Consider the following 18,768-nt stretch of genomic DNA (forward strand, 5'->3'; position numbering starts at 1 on the left):
AATACACTTATATTCACAGATGTGCAATATTTTATTGAGCAGGATCTGTACAGTACACAAAAGCTGGGAGGACATACTGCAGCAACATAACACTGTTAGCCCTGAGGCATGAAAGATAGTAGACATCCCGATTTACAGCATAGTTTGTCTCAGCAACCTCACTCAAATACATTCACTTACGTCACTAGGAGGGCACTGCTTCGTTTTTAGCTACTTCCCATTAGGCCAAATGCTGCTGGCAGCTTTTACTTACAGTGCTAGTAGTGGTACTAGATTCTGAGTACATTTTGTTACATATTACTTACAACTGTTACACCTGTCTAAGGATTACAAGGACTCGCAAATAAACTGATCACAGTGGAGACAACTGTGCAATTGAAAGCAATAGGAAAAGGGGAGGTTAAACTACATCTAAATTGGAGGTTTCCCCCTCACAAATCCGATGTATATAAAAAAAGTCTAAATGTGTAATTTTACACAAATGGAAAACATGTATCATAGTACTTAAAACTATGTTCCAATACTGCAATTACATTCTACAGTACTTGGCTATGTAACTACCTTGTTAATACAGGTTTAAGCTCCACATAATGTAAATACAATCTAAAGTAATAAAACAAGATGGGTCATCTCTATTAAAATGGATGTACAGGGTGGTATATGGTTAGTTACAGTGCATTGGCAGTCTATGCCATAGCACAACGCTTCAGTAACACACATATTTATCTTGCTATAACAAGGTTGACAAACTTGAAAGAAATGCACTCTTTGCATGGGTGAGAGTTCCTGAGTCTACTCAGTCACAGTAAAGCAGTTCCTGAGTCTACTCAGTCACAGTAAAGCAGTTCCCCAAATACAGTTGGGCCAAAGCGCTTATAAACATTATTTAGAATTATGCCTCAGTGTAAGTTCAACAGTTAGGTGCATTAATATATTCCTTTTTTATTTTATTTTTTATTTTAAATCTACAATAACTCTTGGACATTTCCCATGCATTAGCAATGAATTACTGCTGCTCTCAAATGAAAATTGTGGGTGAAAATAAATTTGAATGAATATATTTTTATGTAGCATGTGTGTATTTAATAATACTATGAACGGAGTGGATTTCTATAGAGCTTTTCCAGCTGCTCAAAGTGTGTTACATTGTACATTTATTTATTGTCATGATCATCTCTACTGCAGGTATTTCTGAAACACTGCTTGCTATACAGTTTGTTTTGTGCCAGAGGTTTATTCCGACCACTATGCGGTCAATTACATCATGATTAAATGGTCAGTCGCTAAGGCACTATGACAACTGAATGAAACAATAGACTGACAAGCAAAACATGCTGTACAGTAAGATAATGTAAAAAAAAAAAAAAAAAAATCTAAAGAAACCTGGGTTGACTGTCTGGCAAAAGCATTGAAGTGCAAAATTAGCAAGGGAATGCTGCAAGAGGGCATGTGCAGAATCTAATCATCGCCATACCACCCTCACTAGGTTCAAATGGACATTTCTATTGGCTAACATGATTGAGGATGGCCAATATGTTACGCTAACATGATTGAGGATGGCCAATATGGTACGCTAACATAGTTGAGGATGGCCAATATGGTACGCTAACATGGTTGAGGATGGCCAATATGGTACGCTAACATGGTTGAGGATGGCCAATATGGTACGCTAACATGGTTGAGGATGGCCAATATGGTACGCTAACATGGTTGAGGATGGCCAATATGGTACGCTAACATGGTTGAGGATGGCCAATATGGTACGCTAACATGGTTGAGGATGGCCAATATGGTACGCTAACATGGTTGAGGATGGCCAATATGGTACGCTAACATGGTTGAGGATGGCCAATATGGTACGCTAACATGGTTGAGGATGGCCAATATGGTACGCCAACATGGTTGAGGATGGCCAATATGTTACGCCAACATGGTTGAGGATGGCCAATATGTTACGCCAACATGATTGAGGATGGCCAATATGTTACGCCAACATGATTGAGGATGGCCAATATGTTACGCCAACATGATTGAGGATGGCCAATATGTTACGCAAACATGGTTGAGGATGGCCAATATGTTACGCAAACATGGTTGAGGATGGCCAAGTTGTTACGCAAACATGGTTGAGGATGGCCAATATGTTACGCAAACATGGTTGAGGATGGCCAATATGGTACGCTAACATGGTTGAGGATGGCCAATATGTTACGTTAACATGATTGAGGATGGCCAATATGGTACGCTAACATGATTGAGGATGGCCAATATGTTACGCTAACATGGTTGAGGATGGCCAATATGTTACGTTAACATGATTGAGGATGGCCAATATGGTACGCAAACATGGTTGAGGATGGCCAAGTTGTTACGTAAACATGGTTGAGGATGGCCAATATGTTACGTTAACATGATTGAGGATGGCCAATATGGTACGCTAACATGATTGAGGATGGCCAATATGTTACGCTAACATGGTTGAGGATGGCCAAGTTGTTACGCTACCATGGTTGAGGATGGCCAAGTTGTTACACTACCATGGTTGAGGATGGCCAAGTTGTTACGCTAACATGGTTGAGGATGGCCAAGTTGTTACACTAACATGGTTGAGGATGGCCAAGTTGTTACGCTAACATGGTTGAGGATGGCCAAGTTGTTATGCTAACATGGTTGAGGATGGCCAAGTTGTAACGCTAACATGGTTGAGGATGGCCAATGTTACGCTAACATGGTTGAGGGTGGCCAAGTTGTTACACTAACATGGTTGAGGGTGGCCAAGTTGTTACGCTACCATGGTTGAGGGTGACCAAGTTGTTACGCTAACATGGTTGAGGATGTCCAAGTTGTTACGCTAACATGGTTGAGGATGTCCAAGTTGTTACGCTAACATGGTTGAGGGTGGCCAAGTTGTTACGCTAACATGGTTGAGGATGGCCAACATGTTACGCAAACATGGTTGAGGATGGCCAAGTTATTACGCTAACATGGTTGAGGATGGTTATATTGTTCATAATTAGATTTTGTTTGAGAACTCCAGACAGGAGTATGATTGTTGTCCCTGCTAACTGGACCAGTATATTTGTAAAGTCATATGTGCAATGATAATGCATTACCATCTCTGGGTGAGCCAGCCAGCAGGCCAGCCAGCCTATGTAGTTACCTTGACCGACGATGATAGTCTCTTTGGTTGGAGCCAGACAGTATAAAAGATGTCTCATTGTGAGTGTCCCTCTTGGACTTCACCTCTGTACATACACGTACAGAGGGACTATCTAGCACCGTGGTCAACAGTCAAGTTTCCAGAAGATGATCTGCTTGTCTTCGCCACCTGTGATCACTGTGCTACACTGCTCGTTCATCCACATCGCTGTGACTGCACCTGGTCAGGGCCGAAGAAAAATAAAAGATTAAGAGCAATTTATTCTGCACATGTATACACGAGGGACCGTTTGAATGATACCAGATTTAATTGAAGTGTACTGGTATTCATTTATGCTGTTTCATTTGTGTTTTGGCATTTTAGTGATGATGTTTGGTGTACCTGAATGTCCAGGGATCCTGGTTGTCACTTTGTTGCTTAGCAGGTCCAGGACCTGGAGGTGTCCGGACTGACCGCCCGACAGGACCGTGTTCCCGTCCCAGCAGAAACAACTGTCCCCAGGGACATGGAAACAGTCAGGCAAGGGTCATTATATTTATGCAGATGCACATTATGAGCCAGGGACGAATGAGGATACAGGTATAGTAACCTGTTCTATTCTGGCCCCTCGCCTCTGTTCACAAACCCAGGGTTGGATAGGTGTAAGAAATACAGCAGAAGCTACACTCAGCTAATTAGAGGGATTCAAGAGGCTATCACCATATTGCTTTACCCGGTAAGTTCCTTCCAGATCTTTCTGAGCAGGGACTAAAGGAAGTTGCCATGGACTGAAATGGAAGTGGGACAGCGTGGGTGTGGCCTTACCGCTGCTCCTCATCAGCTTGCACAGACGAGATCATCATGCCCGTCTGGACGTCGATTACCTTCAGACACGAGTCCTCTCCTACACTCAAGATGTGTCTGCTGTCTGAAAATAAATAAATGCCTTTGATAAGCTGGCTCAGTCATGCTTGGTGTATATTATGCAGAGATAGCGAAGGTGTAGAGTGAAAGGGAGTAATTATAAACCCCATTGACAATGACCAGCAGACCTCATCATTAATTGTATTACTCTAGTACAGTTATTCCTGTGGGTGGCGGCCTCAATGATAAGGGTTAAACTACCAGTAAACGTGTTTTAAATGCTCCCATGTATAGTCCATACTGGGACTGAGGGACGTATTAGTTAATATTACATACGTACCAGGACTAAAGGCCACATCGTGGATCTTTCCTGAATGGCAGTGGACTTGATGGAGTTGTACTGAGCTACTGGTATCCCAAATGGTGACGGTTCCATCCTTAGTCCCCGAAACCAACAAAGTACCTGCTGGGTTTAGGTTAATAGTGTTCACCTGGACATGGAGAAAACATAGGTTAGGGCAAGGCTGTTGGACAGAAAGACTCAAACAGATCGCAAACAGTAAAGTAATTTCTGAGAGACACGTTAGTATCATGTGAGGTGATAGGCAGGCCCTTACCCCCGCTTCGTGTTCAAACTCTGCCAGCAACTGGAATTGGCATCTCTTATTATTCGCGATATCGGCAGAGTCACATTGCCAAACCTTCAATAGAAATAGAAATATTAACATTCATACAGGCCTATTATATTGTCAAACAGCTGAATTAGAAATGAATTAAGCAATACAAAGATCATTTGGAAAAAGGCTGTCCTTTTACACCCCTGGTGTTCATCATCAAGATCATGATGTGTCCCTAACCTTGACTGTCGAGTCCCAGGATGCAGTGTAAAGCTGGTTGTCCTTCCAGCACATCTTACTGATGGCATCATCATGACCCATCAACGTGTCCTGACGCCTGCCAAATGGTATCGAGTAGAAATACCTGGGGAGGAAGAACACTGAGTATGAATGGATGTGATGAAATATTAATGTTGTGCTGACTGGAATAGGCCATGTTGTGCTGACTGGAATAGGCCATGTTGTGCTGACTGGAATAGGCCATGTTGTGCTGACTGGAATAGGCCATGTTGTGCTGACCGGAATAGGCCATGTTGTGCTGACCGGAATAGGCCATGTTGTGCTGACTGGAATAGGCCATGTTGTGCTGACTGGAATAGGCCATGTTGTGCTGACTGGAATAGGCCATGTTGTGCTGACTGGAATAGGCCATGTTGTGCTGACTGGAATAGGCCATGTTGTGCTGACTGGAATAGGCCATGTTGTGCTGACTGGAATAGGCCATGTTGTGCTGACTGGAATAGGCCATGTTGTGCTGACTGGAATAGGCCATGCTGTGCTGACTGGAATAGGCCATGTTATGATGAATAATGTTAAGGTAATGGTCAAGTGATGAACTGAAAATGCTCACACATTATTGTCCCAAGAGGAGCAGACTACGGCCTTATCCTCTGGTAGCATCAAGCACGATGATAATGCCTGCAGGCAAAAAATGCAGAATACCAATTCATACATTCATCTCATAATAATGGAAATGGTTTCACAGTAAAGGGGGCGAGAGGGGATAACATTCTGCTCAGTACCATGTTGGAGAAGGACATGCTTCTCTGCAATCCATTAGACTCTCTGGAGAACATCTTCAGTGTCGAGTCTGGAGGAGACAAGTACTTTTAGTCCTTATCAGACTTCAATAGCAAATGATACTCATATTAATTGGACATTCATGTTCAAATGGAAAGGCTCAGCAATATTTGAATTCACCATATGCTAAAACATAACCAAAGTCTACTTTACAAGCTGATAGGTTTTCCAGACCTTGTGATGTTGTGAAGACAGACGACGCGGTCCGCGTCACTGCGATGCCCGTCACAGCCCTGTGTTTTTGCAAGGAGTGTATTCAGTCAGAGGTGATCAAGTTGAAAAGTCACCGTCCAAGAACAGGGTGAACATATTTTAGGGGCGGAGAGAAAAATGACAGTTTAAATTCTCACTCACTCTTTATGGATTTTGTGGGTAGACATCAACTTGAGTTTAGCTATGTTGTTCCAAGCCAGTCTCCTAGTCTCTTCGGTTAGGTCTTCAAAGGAGGAGTCCTCACTGGTGGATGCTAAAAAAGAAGAACGGGTTAATTAACACTACACCTCCAAACTTCAACAACTGGCACTTGCGATTATATCGCAAAAGCAAAAACGTTGAGTCTGACTGGGAAAAAGATCCAACAAACCGACATTTTGCAATGTCAGTATTTGATTGACTGTCTGTCTGTCAGTCAGTACAAGTGAGTGAGTTTGTTCCCTGTGTTTGTCTGTCGGTCAGTGTGTGGGTGAGGGTGTTACCTGGAGAAAGCTCGTTGAGGGGTGTGTTTACACTGGGTGTTCGCGATATGCTCTGGAATCTGGGTGTTATCCTCTGTGGGTGTGGGGTGGTGAACAGTTGCGTCGGGGTTTGCCCAAACTCCAGGATCTGAATCAACATGGCAATCTTCTCATTGGGGTCCTCTATACTGTTCAGAGGGAGAGAACAGAGAAGGAAACAGTATTTCATCAATCATTTAATCAGTTTCCTGGATATGTCTGAAATATGGAGAGGCGGATAACACTAATGCTTTCATTACCTATCACAGTCGATGCCACCCTCATATGTCAACGGATGGAACACTGCCATTAAAACCAGGGAAATCAACATCATTACATCACACCCATATGAATTAAAAACAAGGTTTCATCATCAGGCAAATGGATACTCAGTCTCTGATAAGATCCTAGGGTCTTGTACCATTGTGGGCTGCCACGGCTTCACTTCCTTTTTGCTTGAAGCCAAACACCAGGTCGATCCACTCGTGCAGGTGTTCTGACACGTACTGACTCTCCAGCGCTTTCTGACTCTTCTGAAGAAAATCACTGGCATCTACACCATACATACAGGAAGGAGAATAATGAACATAAACAACACACACAACCAAAATAATATCACTAAAAATACAACACCCGAAAAATGGTTTCCCTGTTGTAGTTGTTACCTGCAGCCCATGGCGGAAGAACTACATCTTGAACCGAGCTTCCACCTTGCCTCTTCCCCAAATCCAGACTAAGGCAGTTTAACAGAAAGCTGGGGTCATTCCCATAGAAGTCTGGGATTAACTGAAACAGATGGTTGACGAGGAAACAGCCACATGTGACAGAAATAATGTGCAAAGGGAGATTTGGTATTATACAATTCTGATCATTATAAAATATTTTCCACTCAAGGTACTTTTTACCTCTTTGAAGTCAGTTGCACCTTCTAAGCAATTTTTCCACGTTTCTCCAATGCTGCAAACACATTAATAAACCCATTTTTCAACAATATGGCATGGTTGATTCAGTCAAATATTGTAAACCTAATTGGCTAACCCTTTACATTAAAGCTGCAATATGCAACTTTTCGTGTGACCAGACCAAATTCACTTAGAAGAGTGTGTATAGATCTGTCATTCTCATTGAAAGCAAGTCTAAAAAACAGTAGTTCTATACACACTATTTCTATGCTTCCCATTCTTAAGTTTATTTTTTGAGTCTTCTACGTTTGGATTTGTACACCAGCTTCAAACCACTGAAAATAAAACATTTTTGGTTATGGAAAATATATTTCACAGCAGTTTAGATGGTACAATGATTCTCTACACTATACTTGCTTGTTTTGTCACATAAACTGAAATGATGCGAACTATTAGAATTTTAGCAACCAGGAAATGGCGCAGCTATTTCTGCATAGTGCATCTTTAAATTGCCCCTATTACTATGTAACTACACAGCAACAACTGTAGTAACATAGTAGTTGCACAATTGGAACAAGAAATGTGTAATATCTACTACTATCTACTAATATATCTACATGTGTAATTACTGATGCTATTGCACATTTTCTTGTTCCACTGTGTAACTAACCTTTTGTAATTACATGTTTGAAAGTCAGCTCTGAATTACCATGTCACTTACTCAAACCAAAATCTGATCTTGTTACACGTGCCACTACCAATGAATCCACATGTAATACAAAGGTTGATAAATAGTCTAGGACCTTCACCAACCTATGTTAGTACGTTTTACTAACTAATACTAGTACATTTTACTAATAGTTATTGCTTTGAGTCTGGAATATGAATCTTTGTCAAATCCATAAGAGTCTAAGCCCTGTCTAAGCCGGGGGAGGGAAGTACTACTAAGCTATATGGAATCGTTTTAAGAAGGTCATACCAAGCATCCTTTTGCGATTTGATTTTAAAAAACATGTAAGACCCATTGAAGAATCCCAAAAATATATACAAAAAATATTTGATTTAAAAATTGATTTGCCTTACTGCGACACCACATGACCAAATGTATGTGGACAGCTGCTCATCGAACATCTCATTCCAAAATCATGGGCATTTATATGGAGTTGGTCCCCCCTTTACTGCGATAACAGCCTCCACTCTCTGGGAAGGCTTTCCACTAGATGTTGGAACATTGCTGCGATAACAGCCTCAACTCTATGGGAAGGCTTTCCACTAGATGTTGGAACATTTCTGCGATAACAGCCTCCACTCTTCTGGGAAAGCTTTCCACTAGATCTTGGAACATTGCTGCGATAACAGCCTCCACTCTCTGGGAAGGCTTTCCACCAGATGTTGGAACATTGCTGCGGGGAGCATTAGTGAGGTCGGGCACTGATGTTGGGCGATTAAACCTGGCTCACAGTCAGCGTTCCAATTCATCCCAATGGTGTTCGATGGAGTTGAGGTCAGGGCTCTATGCAGGCCAGTCAAGATCTTTCACACCGATCTCGACAAACCATTTCTGTATGGACCTCGCGTTGCACTTTTTTGTCATGCTGAAACAGGAAAGGGCCTTGCCCAAACTGTTGCCACAAAATTGGAACCACAGAAATCGACTAGAATGCCATTCTATGATGTAGCGTTAAGATTTCCCTTCACCAGAACCATGAGAAACAGTCCCAGGCCATTATTCCTCCTCCACCACACTTCACAGTTGGCACTATGCATTGGGGCAGGTAGCGTTCTCCTGGCATTCGCCAAACACAGATTTGTCCGTCAGTTTGCCAGATGGTGAAGCGTGATTCATCACTCCAGAAAACACATTACCACTGCTCCAGAGTCCAACGCCGGCGAGCTTTTCACAACTCCAGCAGATGCTTTGCGTTGTGCATGGTGATCTTAGGCCATGGAAACCCATTTTCTGAGCGATATAAGAAAGATCAGGAAACATTGGTTCTGTTTTTACATGTATTTTAAACGTTATTTTTGGCACTAAATATTCTCCATACACAGTGCATTTGGAAAGTATTCAGACACCTGGACCTTGGCTGCATTCTGTCTTAAACTAAAATTGATGAAATTAGGCCTCCCGAGTGGCGCAGCGGTCTAAGGCACTGCATCGCAGTGCTTGAGGCGTCCGCGACCAGGAGACCCATGAGGCAGAGCAATGCACGCTGACACGGTTGTATTATGTTTCCTCCGACACATTGGTGAGGCTGCCTTCCGGGTCAAGCAAGTGGTGCGGCTTTGCAGGGTCGTTTTTCGGGGGAGAATAAATGGCTCTCGACCTTCGCCTCTCCAGAGTCCGTACAGGAGTTGCAGCGATGGGAAATAAATATATATTTGATTAAATTGAGTAAAAAACTATCTACACAATAAAAATAAATAAAAAAAAATCACAGACCGTTTACTCAGAACTTTGTGGAAGCACCTTTGGCAGAGATTACAGCCTTGAGTCTTCTTGGGTATGACGCTACAAGCTTGGCACACTTGTATTTGGGCAGTTTCTCCCATTCTTCTCTGCAGATCCTCTCAACCTCTGTCAGGTTGGATGGAGAGCATTGCTGCACAGCTATTATCAGGTGTCTCCAGCGATGTTAGATCAGGTTTAAGTCCAGGCTCAGGCTGGGCCACTCAAAGACATTCAGAGACTTGTCCCGAAGCCACTCTGCATTGTCTTGGCTGTGTGCTTAGGGTCGTTTTCCTGTTGGAGGGGGAACCTTCGCCCCAGTCTGAGGTCCTGAGCGCTCTGGAGCAGATTTTTATTCAACGATCTCTCTGTACTTTGCACTGCTCATCTTTCCCTCAATTCTGACTAGTCTCCTAGTCCCTACCGCTGAAAAACATCTCCATACATGATGCTACCACCACACTTCCACGTAGGGATGGTGCCAGGTTCCCTCCAGACGTGGCGCTTGGCATTCAAGCCAAAGAGTTCAATCTTGATTTAGTGAGACCAGAGAATCTTGCTTTTTGTGGTCTGAGAGTCCTTTAGGTACCTTTTGGCAAACTCCAAGTGGGCTGTCATGTGCCTTTAATTGAGGAGTGGCTTCCGCCTGTCCACTCTACCATAAAGGCCTGATTGGTGTTGTCCTACTGGAAGTTTCTCAGTCACCTCCCTGACCAAGGTCCTTCGCCCCCAATAGCTCAGTTTGGTCGGGCGGCCAGGTCTAGGAAGAGTCTTGGTGGTTCCAAACTTATTCCATTTAAGAATGATGGAGGCCACTGTGTTCTTGGGGACCTTCAATGATTCAGAAATGTTTTGGTACCCTTCCCCAGATCTGTGCCTCGACACAATCCTGTCTCGGAGCTCTACGGACAATTCCTTCGACCTCATGGCTTGGTTTTTGCTCTGACATGCACTGTCAACTGTAGGACCTTATATAGACAGATGTGTGCCTGTCCAATCAATTGAATTTACCACAGGTAGCTCCAATAAAGTTAAAGAAACATCGGAAAGGATGATCAATGGAAACAGGAATAACCTGAGCTCAATTTCGAGTCTCATAGCAAAGGTTCTGAATAATTATGTAAATAAGGTATTTCTGTTGTTTCTAAAATTAAAAAAAACTTTTTTCACTTTGTCATTATGGGGTATTGTGTGTAGGTTGATGAGGGAAAACATTTTTTTAATCAATTTTAGAATAAGGCTGTAACGTAACAAAATGTGGAAAAGGGGAAGGGGTCTGAATACTTTCCGAATGCACTGTATACTTCCATTCATTTTTTCAACTGGTACCAGGGGACCTTCAGACGAGTCTCGTGATGCCTGTGGTGTCCTAGAGCAAAACAGTCTCACCTTTCCATAGAGGGGTCATATTAGTGTGTAGCCCAAACTCTTCGGATGCTACAGGAAGATCGGCTTTACCGACTTCAGACGAGTCCCAAGACGTTTTCGTAGAGCAAGTCTCATCTTTCAAGAGTAGGCCAAACTTTCAATTTTGCGAGAAGACCGATTTTAGAGATGTCTCATGATCTGACAAACACCGCTCTAGCTCTGTCACCTTTCACCGACGATGCGGAAGTGCAACATCGGCGGATGTGATGGACGGAGATGCATCCAAAGCAAAAAAAACATCTCTAGCTTAAACTGAAAGAATTCTATTTTTCTATTATGCTAATTTGATGTTTGCGGGGGAGCTGACATTGATTCTAAGGGGTCCTGGGTAAGTACATTGTAAATAGACGTACAGTATATCCTTGTAACAACATTGTAATTACAGAGTTGGTTGTTAAAGATTGTTACAATGTTACTAAAAGGGTTACACATCATTTCCACCTGTCTCCTAATTTATCCTGGTTAGGTTATTGTCTGCAAAGGTTGTTTCACTTGAACTACATAGTACTCTGAACAGAAATAAGCACAACATGCAATAATTTCAAAGATCTTACTGAGTTACAGCTCATATATGGAAATCAGTCAACTGAAATTAATTAATTAGGTCCTACCATATGGATTTCACATGACTGGGAATACAGATATGCATCTTTTGGTCACAGATACCTTACAGCAAATGGGCCATTACATTGCTTTTATATTTTTCTCTAATAGTTATGTAATAGGTGATTTTCCCTTCTTTAAATGAATAACCAAAACTGGTGACATGAACTTTCTTGGGCAGAACTAGAAGCAAGCTACTAACCTATTGAACATGCGGTCTGCATTGTCATAGCGGCCATTTTGAAGACACAGCATGTGTTCTGGGGCTGCAAGGGAGAAGATGGTCAGAAAAAAGAAATAGTATGTCATGAAAGCCTTCTCAGAGAGTACATTAAATAATGTAAAAGCTTCCGTTTGCAATAACCACACACACACAGCGGCAATGTTTGTACAGTCAAAATATGTCAAACAATATAAGAAGGCGTTGACATACCAACTCTGACTAAGTAGAAAAGCACATAGCCTGGAGAGGAGTAATGACTGCCGTACATGAAACGAGGATCAGGCATGTCTCTGTACCGGGACTGTAAGGAAGCGAGAGATGCACCCTAGTTAGAACATTTTATCGTGCTTTTAGTTGGGATGCAAATTTCAGTAAATTTTGCTGCCGACTAACCAACCTTTATTAACAAATGATCACATTTCTTTTCCAACCAGTAAAATTATGTGACCAACAGAAAATACTATGCATGCATGCAAGGAACTGACATTTTTCATTAAGAGCTCAATGAAAACATGCAACAATAGCCAGCTTTATGTCTTTATGTCTTAGTCAAAAGGATATAGCAGCAACTGCTGTAATAATGCAGCTAATTAAACATCATTTTCAAACATTTGCCAAAATACAATTTGGGGGAAGAAAACTGTTCTAAACTGCACACCTAATGTCAGCGGTTCCATATGTGACAGAGAGAAAAATATCTATTAAAAACATAGAATGAGGGGGAATCTACAAGGAACAACTAGGATGGGGGTTGTTAATATGACTAGGATTGTGCCTTTGGCTTTTGGACAACGAAAGAAAGTTGATATAAAAAAAAACAATAGAACAGGAGAGAACTGCTGGTTAATGGCACGAGGAAGTCTTTATAAAATAATTACCTCCACGTTTCTATGGATGGATTTTGGCTAGGCTACTTTGAAGCAATGTTAGACATGCCTCATTATTTGAAGTAGAGTAAAACGTTCAGGTTTCCCCCAAAAAATGATGTCTCACATTGTAAAGTTGTAGGTGACGTGCTGATCGCTTGCCTTCCGTTGACTACAGCCTATGCAATCAAATAGCGACTGGGATGCACGCTTTAATTAGATATTTTTTTTTAATCGTTGCCATCACAACAGTTTAGCACGCGTTTACATTTAGAATTGTAATTTGTTGCGCAATGACTGGGCTTACAAAAGCAGGCTTCACTCCACTACCTACTTTTTGAGTAACTACTCTCGAGCTGTCGGATAAATGTGATAAATATAATACATAACGACTAATGAAAATACACACTTGCCAATTTCATTCCACAAAAGTATGCAAATTAACCTATAGACCGATAAGACCGGCTAACCGATTAACATCCTTAGGTTTTTACAAATATCAATTATTTAATCCTATTTTCTAAACTGCGGCACATCAGTCCTGACTCAAAGGGGGAAATAATGCAAGGGGCCATTGAGCCTGGGACAAAGGGTAGTCTCACCAACAATCTCTCTAGTCTCTCTTTATTCAGCGCTCCCACAGGCTTGCTCAGGTCACGGAAAGTTGCAGGGTTCATCATATCTGAGACAGAATCAAAAGGATCCATTACAAAACAATGACCTAATAACTACGGAAACACATGTTGGTGTTACTACAGTAATTACAGTGTTACTATACAGGTAGAGCAATTCCAAATGAATAGGAAAGATGGACAACGTCCAAGTATGCTAATATACAACACTGGCTCAAAAATATTTCAGCCCGAAGCTACAGCGCTACGGGATCCCAATGTACTGTCAGTCCGTCAAATTTCTGGCAGTCAAAAGGTGTTGTAAACTAGACCTTGCGCCCCACTCACCAAGCTCTGTGCTGTTGTAGTCAGCGATGATCCAGGGGAAAACGGGGTACTGAGACAGATCGTTCCCGCTGCGGTCAGCTAGGTTGTTGAGGTGCAGAAGGTACTGGTAGTTACTGAGGTGACCGCGCTGCCACTGCAGCATGTAACTCTCCGCTGTGTGTTCCACCATGTGGTTCTCTGCGAGGGGGAGAGAGACAAAAATCAGGAATCTGGTATGTTTACGGGAATGCAATCCAAATAGCACCTTATTTCCTTATAGCGCAGTGCCTTTGACCAGGGCCCATAGAGGTATTTATGGTCTCACCGGGATCAACTCAAGAGAGAAAGAGCTGACGCGAGGTCTTCCTGCAAAATGTGTTTGTATGTTTGCTCCGTAACTTGCTGTGTGTTACTGACCCAGAAACGTGGCGATGTAGTAGTAGAGGTCATTTCTGTCGCTGGTCTTGTAAAACTTCAGATAGATGTCCGAGCAGAAGTCGTTTTCGGTACAGAACACCTCCAGCCCCTGATCAAGACAGAGCGAGTTAGTTTGGGAGGGAGACTAAAACACATTATAGTTGGGGACAGAGCAGCCTCAGGCGTGTCTACATTTATGGAACTAAACTTGGTCGGGGTATGAAAAAGCGGCATAATCTGACTAGTTAGATCAACATGATGCAAATATTTCAGATGAATGACTTGAAACGAATACAACCACTACTCTTCAGGTCACTAGATAATAACCAGAATGAGAAATTAATCAGTTTCTACGTTGCTTGGTTGAAAAACCTCCTGAGCATCGCACTCACCAATGGCCTGAGTCCATGCCTTCTCTTATAGATTTGTTTCACTCGATGGAGCTCGATTCGGACTACCTGTTCCTGAAACGAACATTGCGGAAGAGGAGACAGAAACCAGATTGTATCTTCACAAAATCCTAACAAGGAAGGCATTTTCCATCTTAGAGAAATCGCAATTAATAATAGCAAACTGGCATAACATGTGTACGTATGGATAACTCACAGGATAGCCATTGAGGGGTTGGAAGTAGAGGCTTTGGTCAGTTATACACACGTGACCAGGGTTTGTAACCAATGGAGTGACCATCTCCGCCTCGCATTCCATGTGTGGAATTTCTGAAACATTCTGAAAGCTGAGAACCCCAAAATATTGTATTATATGCATTTTAAACTAACAAACCATACATTGTGGTATATATTGTAGCTAGCTGGAGAGGAATTAGACACTCAGTGCATTATGTAAGTACTTCAGTATCACATCAAGGTTGTGACCAAGAGCTTATTCTCATATTCTCATACCTGTTCTTGTCAAATGAAGTTCTTGCCAATCTGGATTGTAAATTAGCAGCAATCTAGAAGCACAAAAAATAAACAGTTTACATGTCCTGTATACAACAACGCTGTGGTAAACAGGGAAGCTAAATGGGTTTGAAACTACTTATTCAACCGTTCAATCCAGTTCGATTTACTGTATGTTGACAAACAATATTCTCAGTTGCACGATAAAACCATCTGTTTTCACAATGTTTTGGTACTTCTAGTGTTGCAGTTTTGTACAGTTATGACTTACCATTGCAGTCTGGTCTCCAAGCTTGTCCAGACAAGAGGCCCTATGCAGCTGGAGAAGTGGATGAAAACAATAAATGAGAGCAAGCAAAAGCTGCATTACAACATGGAAGGCAAGCACTTTCACGGTTGTAATAATCCGGCTATGGTACTGTTGCATACCTGAAGTAATGTTTGGACAACATCCTCCGTTTTACTGGAAACTTCCAGATGGAAGAGAAAGGTACTGTCTCCCTATTAGAAATGGTTTGAAAAGTCATACAATGTGCAAAAGTATCAATTTTCCTACAGCTGCTGATTCTAAATCATGTCATGTTTATAATCGGACAACCTGCATCACAAATCTAATTGACATTTCATGTACTCACCCTTTCAACTCTGTAAGGTGCAACGACATTGTTCTCTTTGATGAGGTAAACCTGAAGTTAAAATGTGCATTAGATTAGTTGTACTAAACCTATTTATACAGAATAATGTCAGCAACATTCTATGACAAAATGTTGGTAAATGTTCCTTAATTCAAATGTAAACACTTGAATTAAACACACCTGTTTGCATAAAATGGTGAGGCCAGCTGGTTTGCTCCTATAAAATAAAACATTAAAATCAATGAAGTTGTCATCTTATTGGTTTATGTATGTGTATAAACCCAGTTTAATTGCAAATTAAATTAGACTTACTCATTGAAAGGATTCTGGTCCTTTTCTTCAACCGCTTCAATCTTTTTGCAATCTCTGAGAGGAATCTGGTGGAGGTTAAAATCAGTATGAATAACAAACCTATGTAAACTATTTATAAAGCAACGCTCTGGTCTAGGATCAGATCCTCCTATCCATTCATTATGATTTTAAAGGCAAGATCAGTGCTCCTTTTCGAAACATTTTGTAAATACGGGCTCTTGAGCGCCATTTGAGTAATTCCTCCGTGGCAAGTGGTGCTGTACTACAATGCACAAAAACACACCTTTAAAATGGGCACCACATGGTCCTCAGGTTCAAATATGATGGATTTGGAGCATACTTTGAGTGACCCTCTGATCTTTCTGCAAGGAGTAAAGAGTATCAGTGCTGCTACTACTGTGCTGCTATCCACCATGACATAGATAGGGGATAGAAAATGGGTGGATCTGTCAGTCAGTCAATTTCAGACATTACCTTTTTTTGGCTGAACTGGTTGTCACATGATACACTGTGTGCTGTTCAAAGTAATACTCTTCCAGGTCCAGCAACAGCAGAGAAAACCTAGGGGAAAGACACCGAAAAAACAATGGCGGTGAAGAGCTCCTTCAATTCAGACATTTTTGCTGCATTTTCACACAGAACTACCACATGTTTGAGGTCATGACTCAAAATAATGACCTAGAATAACCTCAACTACATTTTTCCCATCTAATGACTAAGTCGCATAATAACATTAAGTTCCAATTGATTTGCCATTTGGACAATGCCACTGGCTATAAGGGATGGTATAGTGCTGGACAAATGTAAACCACTCTCAAATGCATAGATGGGGCTATGGATTCAAGGACTGACAGTCCATCCAGTTTAAAATAACAGTTTTAAACATATTTTGAATCCGATTGGTTAGTTTTCATAGCAAAAATATTTATAATGGAATAGGCCTATAGTACACAACCTAATTTGAGTTCATGGCGGGGGAAGATAGCTGTACTAAGGTCATGAAGAATGTATCAGTTATATTCTTAAAGAATCAGTAGGTAAACAATGAATGCAACAAATGTAGCGTAATTATCACAGACTGTACATTAAACTTAATTCTAATGTCCTGGAAAAATGTATACATCGTTAACATCTCGTCTACTCTAGTAGACGTGTAACAATGTATCCATTCTCTTCACCGCCAGACAGTCAAAACAAACAGCATCTACGGTCAAATCACAAGATAGACTGGCCTACAAACACGGAAATCCCAGGGTCTCAATTGCATTTCCTTGCCCGAAGTCAGACCTCTGTGCTCGGTCAGGCTTGTCAGCACGCGCCCTGGCAATTTCCAAGTGGACGACGACAACATTAGATTGCAAGAATCTCTTACAACACAACCCCATAGGAAGCCTATAATATTTTCCAACTACGAACCTTTCTTTCGATCGTTCTTTCCTCTTTATAAAAGCCATCACTGCACACCAACCATAGCATATGTGAGATGTTGTTGGAGCTAATGCCGCGTTCAACACAACTGGGAACTCGGAAATCTCTGACTTCCGAATTCAAAACAACTGGGACTTCGAAAAAAACGAGCTCAGACTGGGAAAAAAAATCAATTTGAAAGGTCATCCAGCTCGGAATTCCAACGTGGGAACTGGAGAGCACAGACCTTCCGACCTGAAGATCACTGACGTCATCATTTGACTTATTTCCGAGTTCCCAGTTGCTTTGAACGCGGCAAAAACACGGAAACTTACTGCGACAGGAATGACGAAGCAAGCTTTCAATTCGATACCAGGAGCCAGATAGGTGGAGTTGGTCCGAAATTGAAAAACGTTGTATTTGAAACGCAATAGAGCTCGCCAGTGTGTAGTCCTAAAACCCGGAAATTAGTTTGATCTAGTTCATTCAGCCATCCCTATGGGATAAACTAATGTGGAAAGAATAGGGATTTAAGGTAAACCGCAGAAAATAAGGTCTGAGGTTAACAGGTTTAGGAAATCTTATACGTTTGGTTATATGAGATAATAGCAGTCAGTTAACATGAACTTTATGAATTATGAAGCCTTTTTTTAATAACATACATTCCTCAAAAATCACAAAAAGTGATGTTAGCTGATCATCTCATATAAAAAAAAACGTGTAAAATCTACTAAGCCTGGGTTTACCACATACTTTATTTTCAGCGTTTATTCAAAAACCCTACAAAAACGCCATTAATTTTCTTCATAGACTTTGTCAAACGAACCATCTAAATGGGCATGGTTGATATACACAGTTGAAATCAGAAGTTTACATATACCTAGTTTGGAGTCATTAAAACTCGTTTTTCAACCACTCCACAAATTTCTTGTTAACAAACTATAGTTTTGGCAAGTCAGTTAGGACATCTATTTTGTGCATGACACAACTAATTTTTCCAACAATTGTTTACAGACACATTATTTCACTGTATCACAATTCCAGTGGGTCAGAAGTTTACATGCAATACGTTGACTGTGCCTTTAAACAGCTTGGAAAATTCCAGAAAATGATGTCATGGCTTTAGAAGCTTCTGATAGTCAATTGGGGGTGTACCTGTGGATGTATTTCAAGGCCTACCTTCAAACTCAGTCCCTCTTTGCTTGACATCATGGGAAAATCAAAAGAAATCAGCCAAGACCTCAGAATAAAATTTGTAGACCTCCACAAGTCT

At 41.5% G+C, this 18,768-nt stretch overlaps 1 protein-coding gene across 1 annotated transcript; it reads right to left on the bottom strand.

Moving 5' to 3' along the window:
- Positions 1-12: 12 nt before the first annotated feature.
- Positions 13-17,863, bottom strand: nsmaf (neutral sphingomyelinase (N-SMase) activation associated factor). The gene is made up of 31 exons (XM_021562813.3): positions 17,505-17,863; positions 16,563-16,649; positions 16,372-16,450; positions 16,089-16,153; positions 15,957-15,993; positions 15,777-15,827; positions 15,571-15,642; positions 15,413-15,460; positions 15,142-15,194; positions 14,846-14,975; positions 14,632-14,703; positions 14,240-14,348; positions 13,844-14,020; positions 13,487-13,566; positions 12,229-12,319; positions 11,998-12,061; positions 7,319-7,370; positions 7,079-7,199; positions 6,835-6,966; positions 6,674-6,716; positions 6,396-6,562; positions 6,055-6,166; positions 5,875-5,933; positions 5,643-5,710; positions 5,471-5,538; positions 4,861-4,984; positions 4,621-4,704; positions 4,344-4,494; positions 3,965-4,067; positions 3,542-3,651; positions 13-3,379 (listed from the first exon to the last, which is right to left on the bottom strand). Exons 1-31 carry the CDS (start codon positions 17,540-17,542, stop codon positions 3,285-3,287), a joined length of 2,742 nt encoding a protein of 913 aa, XP_021418488.2. The 5' UTR covers positions 17,543-17,863; the 3' UTR covers positions 13-3,284.
- Between the last annotated feature and the right edge of the window lie 905 nt (positions 17,864-18,768).

The sequence above is a fragment of the Oncorhynchus mykiss genome, chromosome 15 (assembly GCF_057628025.1).
Source record: "Oncorhynchus mykiss isolate SJ-2025 chromosome 15, ASM5762802v1, whole genome shotgun sequence".
In the NCBI taxonomy this organism is placed as follows: Eukaryota; Metazoa; Chordata; class Actinopteri; order Salmoniformes; family Salmonidae; genus Oncorhynchus; species Oncorhynchus mykiss.

What these genes read in the sequence shown, in the direction of transcription:
- nsmaf (XM_021562813.3), bottom strand. Translation starts at nt 17,542, where the DNA reads ATGGCTTTTATAAAGAGGAAAGAACGATCGAAAGAAAG. An exon ending in TTTCTACTTAGTCAGAGTTG is followed by an intron (nt 12,062 to 12,228) that starts GTATGTCAACGC and finishes TCTCCCTTGCAG; the next exon opens with CCCCAGAACACATGCTGTGT. An exon ending in TGTCTTCACAACATCACAAG is followed by an intron (nt 5,711 to 5,874) that starts GTCTGGAAAACC and finishes TGTCTCCTCCAG; the next exon opens with ACTCGACACTGAAGATGTTC.